Source organism: Strigops habroptila, chromosome 7 (assembly GCF_004027225.2).
Source record: "Strigops habroptila isolate Jane chromosome 7, bStrHab1.2.pri, whole genome shotgun sequence".
NCBI classification, from domain to species: Eukaryota; Metazoa; Chordata; class Aves; order Psittaciformes; family Psittacidae; genus Strigops; species Strigops habroptila.
Window position 1 is genome coordinate 8923475 of NC_044283.2, and position 21663 is coordinate 8945137.

A 21663-nucleotide genomic window follows, 5' to 3' on the forward strand; every position below is an offset into this window, starting at 1 on the left:
CACCCCAGGATCACAGCACACCCCACTACCATGTTTTAGATGTTTTAGGGCTGATGGTCTCACTTGGGACATACTCCTGTGTCTCTCTTTACCTGTGACGGCATCATATACAGAACCCTGCTCTGGCCAGGAGCTCCAGATGACAGTGGTTGGACCTCACCAGGAAGGGAGAACAGAAAGCAGAGCTAAAACAAGCAATAGCCACCAGAGCCCTGCTGCCTGCTTTGAAAGGGGTCAAACAAAACCATAATATGTCTTTTTATTAACTGAGCTTTGGAAACCTGCTGCCATGTTACACATCCACAAACCAGCCCTGAAATAGCTTTCAGTTCAGGTTGGGCAAAAGATAGCTGAAATTCAGCTGGGTGCTTGAGAGGGAGGAAAAGGCAGCAGCAAAGGCAACACAGGAGCTGAGAAGGGCCAGAGGTACAGGATGTTTTCTTGGTGCATGAGGGTGCAGGGCTGGTCTGGGGAGGAAGGAGGCACAAGGATGGTGTAGGGTAAAGGATGGTCAGATGGAGGAAAGGAGGAGCATTGCTGGTTTTCATAAGCATTGCAGCTTGGAAGTGCAAGGAGATATTAAATGATGGGCTTTTTCAAGTGGCAGTGATAGAAAATGCAGATGGCTTTCCTAAAAATGTGAACCCCACCATGTTTGGTTTGTGAAGGAGAAATACAGTGCACTTGCCATGTCTCCAGCAAAATTGAAGCAGCACACACAGAGAAAACCAAGGCGGGATTCACTGCAGACTCCAGGCTGAAGCTGCTCCAGCTTTGTCTACCCCAGGGAAATGGAAACTGCCCCCAGCTCCCTAAAAAGCCCTTTTCAGACGCTGGTTGATGATGCCCAACACCTTTCCTCATGCCCAACTGGTCTTGAGGAGGATGCTGGGCTCAGTGATGCCTGGATCTCCGTAGAGGAGTGGTGGGAAGTGTGATTTTAAGAGCTCGAGGTCCCCCAAACAGTGAAGGGGGGATCAGGTAGATGCCTCTGCCATAGGTTTTGCTTTTCCAGGAGGAGCCTGTATCTCTGCAGCACCCACAGCGAGCATCCCCCAGTCCAGTGTGCAAAGGGAAGGGGACCTGGGGCCCACTCCCTACAGCATCAGAGCCTGGAGGCATCACTGAGCAGGAAAACTGGAAATACCTGAAAATTTGCCTCAGCTCCTTGCTGAAAGGCATTATGCAAAGAAAGGAAAATCACAGCCTGGATCAAGTGCTGGAAAAAACAGTGTAAAATCAGCTCTGACATGAACCCAGCCGGTACAGGGGATGAGATGGTGATATATATTGCCTCTCCTGAGGCAACAGGCACATTGCTGCTGGAGGAGTTCAGGACACTGGCTGGCCCTTGCAAGCAGTTACAGCACAGCCTTGCAGGCCAGGTGGCAAGTGGGACTTTCTTTTGCTCAGCAGCAGAACTGACTCCCAAATGTAGCCAAAAATACCCCAAATAACCTTTTCACATCTTTTCATGCATTGTCATTGTGGAGCTCCTCTTGGGCCAGGGTATTTGCCACTTGTATTCTGAGGTTTTTCCACCTGTGGTTTGTTTGACATCTAATTTCCCACTTCTTGCTGCAGAATGTCCTCATCTCTTCTCTGCTGTAATTTTCTGCCTGTTTTCTTCCTTTTATCTCCCCTGGGTCCTTTTCAAGCTCCTTCCCCCCTGCCTGCTGTCAAGCTGCAGTGCCTGCGTGTAGAGGGGTAAGTAAGATGCTGCTCACCCAAGTCCCATCAGCCTCCATAGAAGATCATAAGGCTACAGCCAAACCTTGCTTATCATTACTTAAAACAGTTGCTGTTAAAAATGCCAGAAAAAAAGCTGTTGGTCAAAAGTACAGCCATTAACTTCATGTTCTTCTCTTCTTCCTTAGCAAAGATGGATACACATTGACAGAGTTGTTCATGATGCAGCAGATTTTGTAGTAGTGTTACCCTGCTGACCCAAGCAGGTAGCCAAAATTTGGATGGCTGGAGGGTATTTGCAGCAGGAGAAGGAACTGACTGTGGAGGCAGGTATTTTTCCAAAGCACTGTTGCTAATTTACAAAGAAAGTGCAAAGTCCTGCACTAAAAACCCCAAGAAATGAGCATTTCCTGGATCACACCACCTGTGTTATTCCTTCATGCATAAGAGCTCTCATGCTCTCAGCTTTTTCTCAGGCCATACATAGTCCTCGTCCCTCCTTTACAACTCTACAGGAACCTCTCCTTGTTTGAAAGTATTCCTCACACTTGCACCAGGATGCTCTAGATAAATCTCCAAATACTTGCTGCATAGCTCAGGTTTTATGTTGCTGTGATCTAGAGTGGGGTTACAGATGTTACTGTACATTAAATGCAAGTTCCAAAAATCCCTGTTCGGAAGAGGATAAAGCCACACTGTTTGGGAAACATTTGTATTTTGTTCACAACCCACAAAATTCTTTCAACCCAAAAGAATTGTAGGAAGAGATTCATCTTCAGATATCCCCTGGGGAGACTTCCACAGCTGAGCTAGTCACCCCGCACACTCTTTATAGACAAACCCAACTGCTTTTAGCACATGATTCATCCGATTTTAGAGGTCCACATTGGGTTGGGAGGCTCCATGTTTCTCCCCTTTGCTGTGCCCGGAGCAGAGTGCAGCCAGGTCTATGTCTGTCAACAGATCCCACCTCTGGCCCTTGGTTGACGATTCATGGAGTTTTACAGGTTGGAGATAATTTGGCACATCAGGTTCTATGTGACTTTATTATTCATAGCACAAAGACAACCAGGGAAGGATGGATCCTGCATCACCACTGCGATGGGCCATGGCATATGGCAGGACTGGGGAAACCAGGATGTATGTGTGGTTACTGTCAACCACTTGCATGGCACTGTTGCCGGTGTGATGGCTCCTGAGAAGATCTGTGAGTCCTTGGCCCTGGGGGTCTGTGCATCAGGAAAGTGGCCAGCAACAGGCTCTCAGCAGGAAACCAGTGCCCTGAAGAGAAGCTGCTGCAGAGCTGCTGCTGTCAGAGGGAGCGCAGCAAGACCAAATCTTCGGATGCTAATTAATCCCCCTTTAGGAAGATAGTAGGCAAATGCCTCACATTCATACGTGCATCTGCAGTCGACAGAGAGGCTTTTACTTTCTTCCCAGCCCAAATAGAGAGGGTGGGAGGCTCCTGCAGCCAAAACAGCCGGTGATGCCGGCAGCTCAGCCCACTCTGGGCATCTCAGGTCAACTGTGGAAAAAACACTTGAGATGACCAAGGTCCAGGTTGGAGGAGAACCTGGAGGTAGTTGAGAAGAGCTTTAAACATGGATACCTTCCTTCCCCGTTCACTGATGGAGACACTGCCAACAACAGGGCAGGAGCCATCCCTGCCAGACAGCCTCATCCTGCTGGGATGAGTTGTTCCAGAATAACTGCATTAATATAACCTGGGGCAGCTTTTGCTGTCAACCAGTTAATTGCTGAGGTTGATTGATACAGCCCCTGATGAGCAAAGGATTGTGGCTGCTTGTAGCTTTTGCAGAAGAAAGATAGGGCCAGCAGAACCTCTCTCCCTGCCCAGCAAATACTGAGCAGTGGGTCAGGGAGGTTTGCAGGGGACCTGCCTTGGCGTTCCCTGTTCCTTAAGTATAAGCGCTCTGCAAGAGTAACTGCTCATCCTGAATTGTTTGCTTCGTTTGCAGCCACACAGATCTCATTACTTCAAGGGTTACAGCAAAATCTAGTTGGAAGAAGATGTTTGAAGTCATTCAAAGCCCAGGGTTGGACAGAAAACCTAAAATTTCAGACCAAGAATAGGCTGAGCTTCCCGCAGTGGTAATTCCGTTGTGTGTTTGCTGGGTGCTTCCTATAACCTGTAAAGGGAGTGACTCCCTCCGACCCAAGATAAGAGCTGCAGTTTTGGGGAAGATAAATAATGACATTTCCAAGGCTTACTGTTTTGATGTGCTAATCCAAAGCAAAGTCAGCCTGAAGCAGACTCAAATGCCCTCAGCCCCCAGAGCCACACAATCTGCCCTGATGATCACAGGGTTTTTTCCTGGCTGTAGCAATGGACCAAACATTTATACAAGCTCCTCCTTTACACTGAGCACTGAGGGCTGGCATGACATTCGAACTCTAAACTGTCCATCTTAATTAAATTAGTTCTATCCATGAGGTTCAGTGGTTGGTCATGGCATATGGGAGATTTACCCTCAGGTCCTGGAGGAACAGGAGTAAACCCAAGAGCAAAATCCTCGGTGACTTGGGATGACAACTGTGTTCTTAACGACTGAAAGCTCCTGGCAGAGCAGTTGCCTTGCCAGCAAGCTGCTGTTAACAATATCCTTTTCATTCTAGGGGCCCAAATCTGCCGTCTGCGAACCTGACTGGCTTTTGCAATTGATTTCAGCGAGGTCCTTCATTCTCACTGACATTTGCTTCGGTCAGTCACAGCTGCCTGCTCCTTCTCCATCCCTCCTCCCCACCATGCAGCACCTCTAGAGCCTCCCCTTCACCCCCCTTTACAGAGAAACCTGGAATCCTAGCTTTGCAATAAGAAAGGCAAAGTTTGGCATTCAGACAGTGAGGAAGGACTCGGAAAATCTGGTCCGGTGCCTGTGTCTTCTTCGAGCTACTGCATGATGGTGCATAAATCACTGTGCTCCTCCGGGCCGTGGCTCCCTTGTGGTGGTCGGGGATAACGGTACCCCATTATCTCGGGGGAACAGGGGATATTAATTACTGTTCATAAGATGCCCAAATGCAGCAGCATAAATAGTAAACAAGTATTTAGTGCCTTTCTAAAGATAGCTCATCTGCAAATGCTCAGGTCCATAGCTTGGGACTGGAATTGGGAGCTCCCCTGGCTGTTACATAAACCACAGTGGGGCTGGCTTTTTTTTTTTTAAGGAATGGGTTGTTCTTATTACTGTAGCTCATTTCGTAAGTAAGCAACACATCTGACTAGAAAGGATCAAACAAAAATAAATGCCTGCTTAACCCAGGCATATGGAAACTAGGCATTATTTTAATTATACTTTTGAAAGAGCAACCTCCTATCTTTGGCCCGAAGCTTTTAAAATTCAAAGGAAAACACTGCCCTGATTTTTTTTGCCCCCCATCCACAGACTCTTTGCCTTTGCACTGGTGAATGTGGGGCTGCCAGGTATCTCCCAACTGCAGGAGTCCACCTGATCCTTGCTGAGGTGATACATGACGGGGGGATGCAGGGATGCTGTACGCTTCACCTCTTCCCATCTCCTTCCCGTGGCTTGCTCCCTTCTCGAGCAGGAGATGCTCTTTTGGCCAACCCATGCACCAAGCAGCAAGGCTTTCTAATCCTACGTTCTGATCTCCAGTTCAGACAGTGGGAGCTGGGGGTTGCTCTGGCTGCAGTTGCAGACGATGCTCGTTAGAAATAGGAACTCTGCGGGCGCTTGAGCCTGCTGCTGGCGAGGCCGTTCGTGCCTGCCCGTCTGAGCAGGCTGGCAGCGCTGCAGCGTCTGTCCACCAGCAGGTCCCACAGCCACCCGGGGAAGAGCTGCTCGCCAGGGACACCGATGCAGCACAAGCTTGCAGGGTGCTGGCACCACTCCTCTGGGTGGGAAGGCTTCCAAGCCCTTACCTAATCCTTCCTCCTCTCCCATCTCTCTTATTCCTCAACAATTTCTTTAATAGAGAAGTGAAGCAATAAAACCACAATGAAATCACCACAGTGAAATCAAGCTTTAGCTTGGAGCGAAGACCCAGTCAGTGCATCTTCCCAAGGACCAAAATGTAGCCCATCAGCTCCAGAGGCAGCAGGTCCTGCAGGGTGCCAGGGGCACAGCTGCATTCCTGATGGATGGGTGTACCTCTCTGGTGGCACAGGGATGGAGCTTGTAATGGGGTGCAGTTATATCCCTGCAGGGATACAACTCAAAGAGGGATGGGTGTAAGGGTGCCGCCTGGCAGGGGGATGCCCCGGTGCACCTTGCAGGGCAAAGAGACACGGATGAAACTTTCAGGGGGGCGCAGCTGAACCGTGCAGGGGATGCACAGGAGAAGCTGGGGAGGGGACGCACCCCACAAGGGTGGCTACACGGTGTCACCTGAGGGGCGCACGGGTGAAGCTCTCGGGGATGCCCCTCGCAGGAATGGGTCCGGGCACCCCGGCTGCCCGCCCAGCACCCCGCGCCTCCGCCCCGTCCCTGCACCGGCCGCGCACAGCGCATGCCTCGGGCAGATGCCGGCCGGTTCCAACCGGGAGAGGCCGAAGCTTTTCGGGTCCTGCGAAGAGGAAGAGGAGCCCGTCCTTTCTTCTCCCTGAGCATCCCCCCCGCAACCCCGGCTCTTCTCTCCGCCCCGCGCAGCGCCGTAGGCACACGAGGAAAAGTTACCGACCGCGGGGAGCTGGTGCATGGGGAGGGGGATTTATTTAGGCAGCGCGGCTGCTCCCCTCCGCTCCATCCCGGAGTATTCCCGGGGTGAGTAGAGCCCCTCCGCACCCGCGGTGAATGACTCACCACGGAGCGGCCCCCGCCGCAACCCGTTGGGACGCGGTGAGGTGCGAGCGACGCCGGCCCCCCCCCCCACCCGCGGCTCCGCGCCCCGCGCAGCGCCGCGCACCCGCACCGACTGTTCCAGAAGCTGCCGGGTGTATGGTGCTTGCGCTGTATATAAATATATAAATACACACACACACACCGGTGGGGACGTGCGAGCCCCCGGACGCAGCCGCGCCGCCGCCCCCCGCGCAACCCCGCGCAGGGGCGCGCCGTAGTAATTTGCAAGGGGCGGTGCGGGGATGGGGATAGGGATAAGGATGGGGATGGAGACGGGGAAGGGGAGGGGCTGCGCCCCGCCCCCCCCGATCACATGTCGACCCCGCGCAGCCAATGCGGGGGGCGCTAGGACCCCGGGGACCCGCGGCCCCCCCCGCACTATAAATGCCTCTCCAAAATGCAGCGGAGTTCCTTTCTCCCGTCCCGCCCGGCCGCGCCGCTCCGCGCCCCGCGCAGCCGCTGCCCGGCGGGTCTCCGTGCTGCTCCGCGCCCGCTCCTTCCCCCTCCCCTTTTCCTTTTCATTTTGTAATTTAATTGTTTTTAGTTAATTTTTTTCTATCCCCCCCCTCCCGTTTTTCTCCTCCGCCCCCTCCCCGCGGCCGGTTTGCATGCATTGTCTGTCTCCCAAGATGGTTTGTGAGACCAAGATTGTGGCGGAAGATCATGAATCAATCCCGGGATCTAAAAAAGACACGATCATTGTTTCTTCCTCCCAAATGTGGCCCTCTTTGGCGGGCTCCCCTTCCTCCCCTCCGCCAACCCTCAGCTCCCCAAAAGAGGATCCCAAGCGCGACAATGTCTATATCCGCGAATTCCACCCCTCCGAGCAGGAGGTGGTGCGCCGCATATTTTACGAGGGGATCATGGAGCGGATCCCCAACACGGCGTTCAGGGGGCTGAAGCAGCAGCCCCTCACCCAGCTGCTCTACGGGCTGCTGGCCGGTGAGTACCTCATCCCTTTTGGGGGAGGGGACCGCGGGGTTTTACCCCTCCGGGGTCTTCACAATGTGATCTGAGGGACCAGAGGAGCCGGGGAGGGGGAGACCCGTCGCCCCGGGCGCTGCGGCGGAGCGGCCCGGGGAGCGCCGCAGCATCGTGCGGGGCGGCCGCGGAGCCGCAGCGCTGCGGCGGGAGGTGGGGGGGCTGCGCCGCTGGGGATGCGCGACCCTGCGCGGGGTTTGGGGGGTCGCCGCTTAAGTTGCGCGGGGCCGAGGGTAGAGTCGTTCTTCCAGTTATTCCAGGCCTGGGGAAGGGGGAGTGGGATGCAAGGAGGGGTGCGGTGGAGGGGAGCGGAGGCGCGGGGGGGACCGCCGCGTTCCGGCGTTGCCTGGAGACGGCCGGGCCCGCCGGCGGAGCCCCCCCAGTGTGATGAGGGGGTGACCTCTGCAGCAGCGCCGAGCCGGCGGCGGGGGGCACCTCCCCAGAGCTGCATTCCCAAAACAGCGCCTGCAAGGTGACCCCCACCCCGCAAATAACAATGCGCCCCATACTAATAATTAGCAATAATGTGTTCCCCCCCCGCCACCCCGAGCAAGCTTTGGGCCGGTTTCTCCTGCCCGTGGTGGTTGCAGGCAGGTTGCACTCTCATGCTCCAGCCTGGGAGGGACGACAGGGCCCTGTGCTGGAGGGGGACCACCCTCCCAGAGCAGGCAGTTGGGGTGCCGGGGGGCTCTGGGAGGCAGGGGCCGTGCCGGGGGGAGCTGCTGTCTCGGGGGCATCTGCAGAAGCCCCCCGGGTCTTCGGCAGCACCCCGGCATCGAGGCGGTGTGATGGAAATAGTACTGCCGCAGTGACACACACATGGCTGCGGAGCGGCGTGCCCGCAGCGTGGCTTTTCCACCCCGGCCGGGGAGAGCAGAGCGGGGCCTGGGGGGGTCCCTGGTGTCCCCACCATTGTCTCACTGGGGAGGCTCGGTGGGATTTGCCATGCCATGGCAGTATCCTCCCCACCAGCTCTCTCCAGGCACCCCATAAACATCTCTGGGGTGTCCCTTAACATGATAATCTCGAGAGCGTGAATTGTATGTGTACTGCAAATGTATGTTTTGTCTGTGCTTGTTTCTTTATTTTTATTTTTTTTAATTTATTTTGTATAATGAGTTTGTATTCCGAAATCAACACTAAATTCTCTTTTCTGACAGGTATCGTTTATTTCTCTTCCTTATCTCCATAGTAATATGCTTTGTTGTGACCAAGTCCTTCCTGCTGACCTGCTGCTTGCCTATCTTTCTGATGGGCATGAGGTACTACTTCAGTAGAAAAGTTATCCTGCACTATCTCGATTGTGCGCTGCATACAGACATGTCCGATATTGAGCAATATTACATGAAACCACCAGGTGAGTACGAATTCCCAGAGGGAGCCTGCCCCCAGCCCTGCTCCTCCGGGAACATGGCTGCTCCCTGCTGCTGGTGCCTTTTCCTCCTGTCAGCAGCACTGAGCAAGCTCAAAAGTCACCAGAATGCAGCTCTTTAGCCACACCAGGCACACAGCCATCTCTGTTTGGTTCTGATTTGGGGTTTTGGGGGTTGGTTTTTCCCCATTTCCCCTCAAAGATGTCTAGTCATCCAAGGCAGCCTCCATCCACCCTGGAGCGCAGCACTCCGGGGTCCCACAGCCTGTCTGGGGACCAGGATGTGGGTGCTGGGGGATGCTGGGGCTGGGTGATGCAGTTTATTTACTGCAGCCCAGGTCCAACCCAGCCGTTGCTTCTTGTGTTAGGCGTTTCTTTGATCCTTGCGCTTGGTATTAGCTCTGAGAGTGGGAGGAAGGGATGATGAAAGGCCTTTTAGCCCAAATGCATAGAGGAACCCGTTTTAGTTATTGCACCCATTTCCCTGTGTTATGCAAGAAGAACATGCCTTAATGCAAGTGTTCTGGAAGAGGCACAGATCAGGTATGTAAACGGATGTTGCCTGGGTTTAACATTCATCCATTTGTTACATTTATACATGTAATTAAAAATATAGTATCCAGTGATAATACTTGATTGTTAAGCTGTAAAACATCTCCTATGTGATGATTTTAATAAAAAGACCCTTTAGAACTTGTCAGGTGCTATTTCCCTTCTTGTAGGCACACATCCATGTTGAGGAGCAGAGCAAAGGCATGACTGGGCAGTGGCTTGGGGTTTGAGATTTGGTGGTCACGTAGCACAAGCGGTGAGCTGGGAGAGCAAGGCAATGCCAGTATCCTGCTTAGTTCCATCTTATCAGGGTACCTACTCTGTCATTTTTCCATGTAACCATGTTTTCACTGTGTCATTGCTGTTCCCTGAGTGTGACTGACCTCTTCCTGGGCAATTTCAGAGGGTTCGTAGGAAGCAATTCCATAGCCACAAGCTTCCCTTCACTTCTATTGCGCAAGATCACATTTTGCTAAAACAATGCTCCTCCTGTAGTGAAAATCCACAAATATCTTGGATTCACTTGCTTTAGATTTTGTTTCCCATCGTAGTGCGTATCTTGTACAGGTCTCGACCCATCTTACACATGGGTTGTATTTCATTTACAGCACTTTTTCTTGGAAAAATCGATGTGTGACTTGTATTTAAAAACCTCCATTGAAGGTGATGTTGCAAAAATAAAAGGTCTCCTAAGCAAAACATTTCCAAGCCTCTGAGGTCCAACAATGTATTATGCTGGATAAGGTACCAGGGGGCTCCAGTACAATAAGAACACATATTATGGAGTCACTAGGTGTTTGAGCTGCATCGCTCATTAATGCCTGGGTCTTGTGTGGTCACGATTCACGGCACGGATCCAAGTGCTTGTATTTAGAACACTATATATATATGTATAAAAAATAAAGGAAAGGATCTCAGAGGAAGAGTAATACCCTCAATTTGCTTAGGGTCAGTAATGTAATCTGATTCAGCTGTGTTGCCAACATGTCTTTGAAACATTAGCATTGCTTTTATTTGGTACCTAAAAGGGCTGATTTCAATTTTAGAGCAAATGTGTGGGCTTTAATTTTTGACAGAATTTAATCGTGTGTAATTAGGCTTCTGCCATGCCATAAAAAAACAGATTTATGGGATTGGTGGTGCTTATTTAAGGTTCTTGGTGATAACGGTGTTAAGCAGGTTGGCTGGAGTCATAATTAGGTAAAGACCAAAGATGCTTTGGGGAGGAGAAGGGTGTCTGTGGGTCAGGACGGGCACCACCAGTGATGCCTGTCCGTGTGCTGTGAAGCTGTGCGGTGCTGTTTGGTGTATCTGTGCACAAGGCATGAAGCCAGTGTTTTGCTCGTGTTTCCCCCCAAAATACAGTTGCTGGTTTCTTCCCTGTAAGACAGTGGTATAAATGCAGTTATCTTGGAAAAGCCTGGAGTTTTGTGTGCTTCAGAGGCTGTCTGACTCGCATTGTCTGCCTGAGTGTACGGAGACAGGCAGCGATGTGCCATATCGGCACTGCCCATCCTGCCCAAAGGACAGAAAAATGACAATAAAACAACTTCCAGCCTCAAGTTTGTCTTGTATTTGTCTAGTTTACAAATTAGCACACAGGCAGAAACGCATGCAATGGGAACAAGAAGGGCTCGTTGTCCTATGTAATGCTCCAGATGAGATATTAGTGAGAGCTTTCTCAATGAGGCGTTGGAGAAGAAAATGGCCACAGTGAGGGTAATTTGATGTGGGAACAGGGGCCCAGAGAGGCTGGAGATGGTCAGAGCTTGACTAGACGAGTTAAAAACCCAACCTGATGTAACTGCATCCCAGCCTGACTTTGCCTAGAGCACAACAGGCAACTTCTTGCTCCTTCTGGAGAATCCTTGTTTACCTGCTTGAGTATTGTTTTTCTAACATGGGAAACAGAGGAAGGGAGCATTTTTGGGGTGGTTTATGAATTCTTGTTTCTTAGGGTGATGAGCACAAAGCTAAAACTGGGATGTGGTTTTAAGGTCTCAGATTTTGATGTCGGTTGTGGCTTTGCTGAGGTTTTGCTCTTGGCATCCATGGTACCTGAGCATGAAAACCTGTTTGCAGTGGGCTCCCTATGGTACCCTGGGTTGGGTACTGTTGTACAGAGCATTTATAGCAAATAGACCCTGGCAAGGCAGACATCTATGGTGAGGGAATACTTTAACTATTAGAAAGGGTCATTCTTGGTGGTTTTGCCAAAGCACCTGCCAAAACTGTGAGTCGGCTTTAAAACCAAACCAAAAAGACTTGGTTTGCAATGGGATACTGTAAGCACCCAGCTTAATGATGTGTTGAACAATCCCATGGGTTACATCATATTACAGTGTTTCTGCAGTTTTCTGCTCCTCTCGCCTCCAAGTTAGTTATTGTTTTAAATTTCCTCCACTGGGTTTTGTATGAACTGAGAAATATGTGCTGACAGTGGTTCTGCACAACTACACCAGCCAAAATCTATGTCTTTGTTTTCTCTTGCCCTCTTACACCAAAGCCAAAGATCTGGCAGAACATTTAGGCCAGCGCTTAATTTTGAGCTTGTATGCAGCGGGGGTGACTTGAAATTGCTGTTGATTTGAAAGGAATTGCTTGTGTTGACTCCTGTGCTGGCATCTTAAAACAGGAGTTTGAATCATTCAAACACCTTCTTGATCTCTTTGTAAACTTGCATTTTTCCATTTAAAATAGCACTTATTGGAATTTTCCTTTTTAGGCACTGGAGTGGTGGAAAAGAAAGGAGTTGGATAATGGGCTTAATTGTCAACCAGAATAACTTGGGCTCTAGTAAACAGAAAAAAAAAAAGAAGGAATTAATTTTAAATAGAGCCCTGCCTCTCGCGTTTCTCTACGCAAGGAAGAGGAGCACAGCTGGAGCTTCTTTTATGGTCTGATGATTTTGACGACTAATCAATTTTACAGTGTCTCTTCAAGCTTCTGTCCCAGTTGGTTGTGTTGTGTATATATTTTGCAGTGGTTGGTGGTATGTTGGAGAGATTATTGTGAGGCGGAGATCTCTGCTGGAGGGTGATGGAAACCAGGACTCCTTCCATCCGATGCAAACCCGCTGCTCTCTGGAACGAGCAGAGCCAGGGCTTTAGCTGACAAGCAGCATGTCCTTCTTTGTGGTTTGCAGTGTTATCTCCTGCTGCCGGCTGTCCCAGCAGGGTCTGTTGAGGGGTGTGCACATGTGTTGTGGTGGTGGGAGCTGGCCTTTCCCAGTAGTTTTGGGCGCTGGAGATAAGCTGGGTGCTTGCATTGTGATGCTCAGTGCTGCAGGGCAGGAGAGACAGGCAGCATGGCTGGTCAACCTGGAGCGCTGTGGCTGCAGGACCTGGTGGAGTCTTCGGGGCATCTGCCTTGTGTAATGCAGCAGATGAAGCCCAAGTGGCTGCTGCAGGAGGTGTCAGGTCACATTAACCACACCATGCTGAGAGCTGTGGTTTTCAGCAGTGCCTGCACATTAGCTCTTGCTCTTTGGGCAAGTGGGTGCCTCTGGTCGCCCCGTGCTGCGAGTGGACATGCACCTCTGCTCTCCTGCCTCTGTCCAGGGCTGAGCAGAGCCTCCTCATCCTGCTTCTTTTTGTCCCCTGGTACATGAGGGTGTGGATGAAGAGCTGCAGTGCACTGAGATCCCAACCTCCCTGGCAGACAGGGCCCTGAGGAATCATAGAATCAACCAGGTTAGAAAAGACTTTTAAGATCATCAAGTCCAACCGTTATCCCACGACTGCCAAGTCTACCACTAAACCCTGTGACTTTGAGGTGGCTACATGGGCTTGGCTCATTAGGGTTCAATTCCTGCTGCTCCTGGATGGCACATTCCTCAGCTGAGCCCAAAGGAGGGATGTCCTACCCCTCTTGGCAGAGGTTTTGGGATCACATCCTTCTGCCAGAAGAATACCAGTTGAGGTGGGGCCAGAGTCGGGTTGTGAGGAAGTGATACCCTGTTTGCTGCTTGTTCTTTTTGAGGTGTTCCTTGCCTTCAGTGAGACCTTTATCTGGTTTTAGTTGTACTTTTGGATCAGGCCATTTGCAGGGTGTTTGAACCTAGGTTCCAGCTAACCCTGTTCAATGAGTGCCAAGCTCTGGGGGGCTATGGGGTCTGCAGCAGTGAGGTTTGGGGTGCAGGTAAATACAGGGGCCACCCTGGGAGTTGATCCTCAGCACGGGAACTGTGGTTGCTCTGCCATGCCCAGACCCTTTGCAAGCCTGGAGGGGCTTCTCCCCACCACAGAGCCCAGTTTTTCCACATTCTGGGTAATGCTTAAGCTGCCAGATAAGCAGGAACACCGCTGCCGAGCGATAACATTGTTTGGAAAGAATAGAGCAGCCCTTGCTTTGCAAAGAAAGGGCTTAGTTACCTGACGCCGGGAGAGGGCTCAGGGCTGCTGCTTCCCAGTGCAGGAATGTGTTTTTGGAGAGCCCAGCCCTGCTCACAGTGCCCGGGAGGCAGCTGGAATCTGAAGCATCCCTATCTTCAGCATTTCTTGCTGGCTTATGCAGTGCCCTGAACTCATGTATCTGCCAAACCCCTGAGCTCACTCTCGTGTATCGGGGTTTTCGTGCGTGCCTCTCCTCATGCACAGTGTAGGGTGGTGAGGAGTTGGCGTGGGGCTTGGAGCTGGAAAACCCAGGGGAGAGGCTGTGTCCTTATCTCCACCTCAGTGTCTCCCACCTCTGCTCCACACCACTGCTGGGAACTGAGGCCAGGTCTTATCCTCAGGCAGCGCAGGGTTTGCCCCTTGAGCGTTTCATGTGCTGGCATCTCGCTGCAATTCAATGAGGGTGCTTCAAGGGATGAGATCTCCATATCAGAGAGATCCTACATGATTAGGATTTGAGACTGTTGGTATATCTTACAGTGGGAGATATTATGTCTGAAAGTATTTGAGAGGGAAGGTCAGGGGTACTGCTGATTACCAATGTTGCTTTTGGGTTTTGACAACTTAGCAACACTGGAGCTGCCACCTGGTTTGGCGTTTCTCATCTCCAGTGCAGAGTTTATTGGGAAGCAATAGGAAAAATTCATGTTTCCAAATGTCAGGGATGCACTTTGTCCAGCGTTAGTAATGGACTGAAATATTTTGGTTTTATCATGTAAAATATCTTTAAAGTTAGGTTGCCTCTCCCAAAACCTACCTCCTCTGATAACAGCATGCACTCCATCATGCCTGGCTGCCTGGTTTCACTGCGGAGGAGCCTTGGCTTTTGCATCTGGAGCAGCCCCATCCTGCAAGCATGCACCACGAGCATGGCACAGCGCTGCCAGGGCCAGCGCCAGCACACACCATCGCTCCTACCCTCCACCCTGTGTTCCCAGAGCTGAGCGAGGGCCCTCCCCAGTGCCGGCAGCATGGGTGAGCTGGAGACCACCCAGCCCTGCACCCCTGCTGATAAGCACTGTAGATCTGGAGATGATACAGCCAAGGTCCCTCATAGAATCATAGAATGGTTTGAGTTGGAAAGGACCTTACGATCATTTAGTTCCAACCCCCTACCATGGGCAGGGTCGCCTCACACTAGACCATGTTGCCCAAGGCTCTGTCCAGCCTGTCCTTGAACGCTGCCAGGGATGGAGCATTTACCACTTCTTTGGCAAGAAGTGCTGAGCCACGTGGGTCAGCTCTGCTCAACCTCACTGAGCAGCTGCAGGGTCCTTCTGTCCCACAAACTCTATTATTCAGTGGTTTTTGCACTTTCGGGGGGTTCAGGTAGTGCAGAGTAGAACAGTGGTGCTGTCAGCCAAGGGCTGGCATGTGGGAAAGCTGGACTTGTCCGATGGGCGGAGCAGCCTGTGGATTCAGGGCTATGTCATCCATGCACATGGTATGAGCATGTTCATGGGCAAGCTGCTGCAGCCTTCCCCCCCTCCTGTGTATTTATCACTGGAGTAGGAACATATGTACAAACCCATTCCTCAACATGAGCAACACAAAAATAGCTCTTCCTTCAGATCCACGAGTGTTGGCACGGTCCTATGTCAAAATTAGATGAAAATAGATTTTATAGTAAATTTTGCAGAGCAATACAATCTATTTTTTTCTCCATGCAAAGAATTCTCTCCAAAAGTAGTCCCTAATTGACATAACTGTCAGTTGAAGCAGTAGCATTTGAGTTGTATCCATACTGGGTGGGTACGATGCTTCTGAACATAAGCTCTGCCTGCAGGTATTTAAAAACCCCAGTATAAGCAAGTGCTGTTCATTAATCTTCAATACAAAAAGTAATAAGTTGTGTAAATTGAACATCAGTAGTGTTTTAGGCACAGTTAGCTTCTCCAGACAAGCAAACACAAGCCATATGAACACAAAAGGGCTGGAATATCAGCTGTTCTGGTTTTTTTTCTGGCTTTGAGTATCTTTTTTAATGTTTTCTCTGGTGTTGGGTGTTTTCTGGTGAGGTTGTGTGCAATTGCTCATGACTGTCTTAGTGAATAAACCTAAAAAGGACTACAGGATTCTCTCCACAAGTTTAAATGCAAATTAATTACTCTTCTAATGGGTTTTCAGTGGCTCTTCATTCTTCTTTTGCTTTCTTAGGAATGGCCAACATGAAAAGCCTGCTTAAGATTTTCATAATTGCCTAAATTTAGGCTCTGTGTCAGGTATGTAGCTTGTGGCAAGGGTTTTAATAGGACAAGGCTTTGAGCTGCTCTTGACACTTGAGTTTTGGATGTGGGAATATGAACTGAAAAATCTTACTCCCAAGCACATTATTATATTATATTTAGTCTTATATTTAGCCTCTTAGGATTATCCGAGAGTGTCTGTGGTCAGGTTGGTTCCTCCCAGTGTGCATGACCAAGGGCCTCAATACTTTAGGAATCGTCATTAGTCATTGCTCTCTATCTTAAGACCTCCAAATATATTGCAAACGCAGGTTTTAGGTGAAAGCCTAAATGCACAGCGTGATTTTCAAGGCCAACCATTCAAAATTGTCCAAATTTCAGAGTGGATTTCTAAAGTGCTTTTTGTAGGCTTAAATCCTTATCCAGGCAGGTTATATTCAGTTGCCTGCGGTGGGAATGGCTGGCAGGCCTTGGGGTGACTGCAAGCCCCATGTGGGCTCTGGGGGCTCTCAGTGTTGTTTACTGGTGTATTGCAGAGCTCACGCTTTTATTCTGGTCATGCAGTGCTGGGGATCTGTTATAAATCATCACATGCTTGATGTTACTGCCTTCCAGACTAAAGCAAAAAGAGACTTGATGCATTTTGCTGGTATCCGGTTCTGTGAGGAGCTAAGGGATGTCCAGGTCTTTGTTGCAGCTTTCTGCATCAGCAAAACAGGGAGCTTCAAAGTGTATTTTTAGGTTTGGTTTTTTTCCTTTTACATTTTTCCACCTGTAGGAAGCTGAGGAATGGTTTCTTTTTCCTGACAGGTGGCTAATGAAAGCAGTCTTCAAGGGAATCCGAAGAGAGCAGGGCATCTTACCTAGTTTACATTTAGAAATCTGTTATTCTAACCCAAATAATAAGGTTGTTTGTTTTTTCGCTTTTGGGTTTTTGGAATCACCAAGAAGCCTCATGACTTTTACTAAGGGTGCATCAAAAATTTGTGCATAGTGGCCTGGTTAGAACCAGGTACAAGATGAGGTATCTGTTACAGATGGCTTTGAGCCATTCCTTTAAGCCATCTGTTGACCCATTGGACCCCAGCAATCAATTAACTTTTTATGCAAGCACATCATAGGGTATCATTTATTGTCCTCTCTAACCATTTGACAAGTGTTTCTTTCAAGAACTGAAAACTATTTCTTACAGAATAATTCTAAAATGTAGACCCGGACTCCCATGGTTTTAGTGCCAAGCTGGGATTCTGCGTTAAAGTGGGATTCCTGCGAGTGAAAGGAGGCTTTTCAAAATAGGTAACTGGAAATACATATGACAGGAGTATTTTTAAGTGCCTACATGAAATATTACTATTTAAAATTGGATTTGCAACAGTGTAAACGCTGATAGAAAAATACAAGGCATTAGTGGCACGTTAACATGTGCTGCTTGAAATGATAACTTGCAACTCATACTTGTCAATGAAAATTCATGTGCTGCTTCTAGGATGTATCCAAGTGGCAGAACTGAAAAATGGAAGGTTTTACAAGAAAATGATTTTTCAGTTCAGGAACTGGAAAATGAAAGGGAGGATGTTTTTAATCCAAATTAAGTTGATTTAATACTCATTCTGTGTGTTTTCACCATGAAGAAGCAAAAATCTGTGTGTAGTGGTGAATGTAATACTTTTTTCAGCCTGAAACAAAATTGTAGGTTCTGTTACAGGCTTCTTCAAGAAGCAAAGCTCAGGCCCAAGTGTTTATTTAAAATACTGATTAAGGTAGAGCCTTGATAGGATGTCCACTGCCATCCGGGTAGGACCAAGCTGTGTGCTGGCATAGAATCATAGAATGGTTTGGGTTGGAAAGGACCTTAAGATCATCTAATTCCAACCCCTTGCCATGGACGGGGTTTGAGGGGATGCTGTGCTGTGTGCAGGATTAGTGCCAGCCTGGCTTCCCTCTGCGTCATCTTTCCCAGCAGATCTTGGTGAATTCAGGACTAATGTGTAAATTGTTTTGAATTGACAAAACCTGCATTTTTAAGCTATTTGCTGAGATTTACTCTCGATCACTAGTAATTGCTATACAAGCTGCTCCCACTCTCTCTTGCCAATGTGCTTGAATCCTGACTTGGAAACTGGCATCGGAGGTGCAAGTTTATTTGCTTTGTACAGTTGCAGCTCTTGGTCTCTGTGCTAAGGCTGCTAATTGAAATGGGGGTTGATGGACCAGCTGTCCGGCTGTGAATGGCTCCTCAGTGCACCTCGCAGACAACACTCATTTAAACAGCTATCAGATAATAACATCTACTATTGGCAGCCAATAGTGGTTCCTTGAGTTATTTCTTTCCCATTTTTCCCCCTCTTTCTTCTCCTGCCACAGCAGTTCTCTATCCCACTTGTCCAGTTTTGTGTCAAATGACAATACTTGTATTTTTTTATCCTTTGAATTCTGCTCGGCTCTCTTGTCCATCACTGTGTTGAATTCTCTGGTGGGTTTGGTCTGGTTCTTGCTTCATTCATCACTTCTGGCATTTCCCAGCAGTGATGGTCCCACCTAGCATCCCTCTTTGTATCCCTCTTTGCATCCCTCTAATCTTCCCCTTCCTCCCATTACGCTCTTAAATCTCTGTCCCTTTGCTTAATCTCATTGTGTAAACACTTTCTCCTTCTCAGTTTGTCATTCAGATATTGTGCATGGTGAGCACAAATATATTTTCTTTTTGGTAGAGTACTCGGAATAACAAAGATGAGAAAATAAATAGAAGGCAGCAGCACGAGGATATTGTGTCTGCTGAGCTGAAAAGAGTGCGTCAGTGCAGTGCACAAACCCACGTGTCGGTGATGGTGCAGAGAGAACATTCTGCCTAAAGGCAGATGAACTGCAACAACAGGATTTCTTACACCTTCTTTAGAGCATCTGACCCATGTCACTCCCTCATGTACCTGGGCACAGCTATTTGATCTTTTCTGCTATGATTTTTTTATTATAAACCCCATTCTTCCCATTTTAATAGGATATATAAAATCATTGCTGCAGTCGGTACAGCAAAAAACCCCCACATTTCATTTGCTGAGATCAGGGCTTTTTGTTCTTTTTTTGGAGGTGCCAAATCTGTTCATCCTCCCTGGAACTAGATAACAGCATCAGAAACACTGTGTAACACTTCTCGTGGGAATCCAGGGAAGACCTAGATCTGTAGTCTTTCAATTTAAAATAATGTTAAATAGTAGAACTGCAAAGAGAAGCTTTTGAAAATACCCTGGTTTGGAGCACCTGCCATTTCTAAGCACTAAGCAATTTTAGATGATGGTTGGCTAGAGACAGAGCAACAAAAGTGTGGCAGATACCTGGCTGCTGTCTGCTCAACAGCAGTGAGCATCTTGGTAAAGTCCTCATTATTGGAATTACATCATTAGTGGTGGGATTTGTTCAAGAGAGGAAGCGAGTGGAGGGGAGTTACTGTATGAAAGGAATGCTGATGAGAGATGTTTTAGAAAGCCAAACTGTTCAAAAGGAGTATTTGTAAAACACCTTTTCAGTCTTTTGCTGCCTGTGAAGTCAATTAGATTCACTTAACGGCTGTGAAAATACACGTCTGGTGTGATTTCAGAGCCTGCAGATGTTCAGGGGATAACGTCAAGATGTGCCTCTTGGGCAGATTTTCATTTGGGAATAAGCCATCATCAGGTTTTACGGGGGGGGTTTTGTTGAGCCATCAGTAGTCTGAAAAGCATCAAAGCATCTGCAAGGATTCTTGAAGTGGGAATGTTTTTCATGGATAACTCAAACAGCTAAAGAGGATTTAAGTTAAATTAAAAAATAACTGAAGAACCCCCCCAAAAAACCCCAAACAAACAAAAATCCCCCCAAAAACCCAAACAGTACCCCCCCACACACACACCACATTCACACAGACTGAATGCTGGGGCAGTTTGGCTTAAAGATTCAGTGGAGCATTTGCTTTTTAAGTTAATCATGGGCTTAAATCTGTTGTCTTTTGTTGGGAGTTCAGCATAAGGGCATCCTTCAGTTACAGGTCCAAGTGCTCTTTTGATATTTACAGGAGACCTGTGACATAAATAGGACATGCAGTGATGGAGTAAACCTTGCGTTTGCTGTGTGCGCTACCAGCTTCCTGCAAGAGGAATTTATGATGTTTTAGGGAAAACTAGTGCATCAGAAAGATGAGTTGCAGCTGTGAACCTGCTTTTAGCATCGGTTATGGGGTTTTCGTGTTATTTAGTGTTGCCTTTGTAGTGGGGAAAATCCAGTGGATCCTGAAAATGATGCATTTCTACCCAGGTTCGCATTGATTTGCATCTCTCCTGGCTCTGGTTGTTGTAGGTGCTGTTTATGTTTCTAAGTTGATCCCCTTTCCACAGATGCGTGGTGAATGAGCATGAAAGCGTCTGCTTTCACTAGCTCTGAGCAAGCCTCATTCATTTCCCACATGTCTCCCAATGGAGTGAGACATAGCCCTTTACCTACTCACTATGTTGATTTATTTTGCAAACCTCTTTCAAATCCCTGGATTTTGTGGCTGGTATTGGGGCTGGGGCTCAAAAGAACCCCACTCATTTGGATGTAGGGTCTTAAGGTGGTGATAGATGGTCATCACAGGAGATCTAGGAATAACCAGATTAGGCTTTTGTAGGGACTTTGGGGCCTGATTGGTCTGACATGGTAGTCTGGACACATGGCAAAGGGTTATGTTTTTTTCTTCTTTAATTTTAGAGATACAGAGATTTATATATGTAGTTTTCATTTTCTGTTAATGCATCATCTGCAGGAAGTCCGTTGTCTGTGCCCAGCCTGACGGACATTCATATATTTATAGATGTAGAATTTTCTTACACTGCCACATTAAATAAATGTGCTAGTTTCAGTCTGGAGTTGTGGAGTTCAGTAGAATTACACCCAAGGCACGTTGGCCTTGATGTACTAGAGTAGGGATGAAGCAGCATGTTGGCTTTAACAAGAATGAGCATCCAGGTGTGTGTTTTTCTGTACCATGGCAGTGCTCTGGCTCTACATGGGGCATTGCCACTGGTTTGCTGAGAGTGAAAAATTGATGTCTGGTGATGGAGACTTCTTGCTGGGTCTGCAGTGTGGTGGGTGGAAGGAGACAATACTGAGGCTTTGTAGAGGACTTTCATTTTCATTACATGCGTGACAAAAGGAAGTCTTGACCCAATGTTTGCCATTGCCGTGTATGGCTCCAACAGAGTGGGCTGGGTGAGCCCTTTACATTGATGTACACTGGTGGGACACACTGGAGCAACCTCACAGCAGGGTTTAGTTTGGGTGAGTTGGGTATAAATATAACAGCCCTCCAAGGATGAAATATTCACAGTAAATCTACAAAAGAAGAGGACTGCAAGCAAGAATGGTGTTAATTTATAGTGGGAGCCTGCAGTGGCATGGCCATGGGGCGGTGGACTGCTCAGTGGAATGGGAACGCAGCAGTACCCCCTGATTCTACCTGACCAATGGAGTCAGCACCCACCGTGTCAGTTGGTTGAGGGTTGGGTTGGAGATGTGGGAAGATGCCTGCAGCTGTCAGTGCATCTGGTTCAGCCCCACTCACAGCAGAGCAATGAAGCTCTTCAGGGTCTGGTCCCATCTGATCCAGTGAGCGCCTCCTTCTCTGCTCTTCAGAAGAGGATGGGCTGGTTGGTGTG

At 48.7% G+C, this 21663-nt stretch overlaps 1 protein-coding gene across 1 annotated transcript in view; it reads left to right on the plus strand.

Annotated features, from left to right (window-relative positions):
* The first annotated feature begins 6916 nt into the window (after positions 1–6916).
* Positions 6917–21663, plus strand: part of NAT8L (N-acetyltransferase 8 like) — a 28654-nt gene continuing 13907 nt past the window's right edge. Inside the window, exons 1-2 of the mRNA XM_030492651.1 lie at positions 6917–7454; positions 8686–8850. Coding sequence (XP_030348511.1) covers positions 7121–7454; positions 8686–8850 — 499 coding nt within the window. The 5' untranslated portion in view covers positions 6917–7120. The remainder of the gene's footprint in view (positions 7455–8685; positions 8851–21663) is intronic.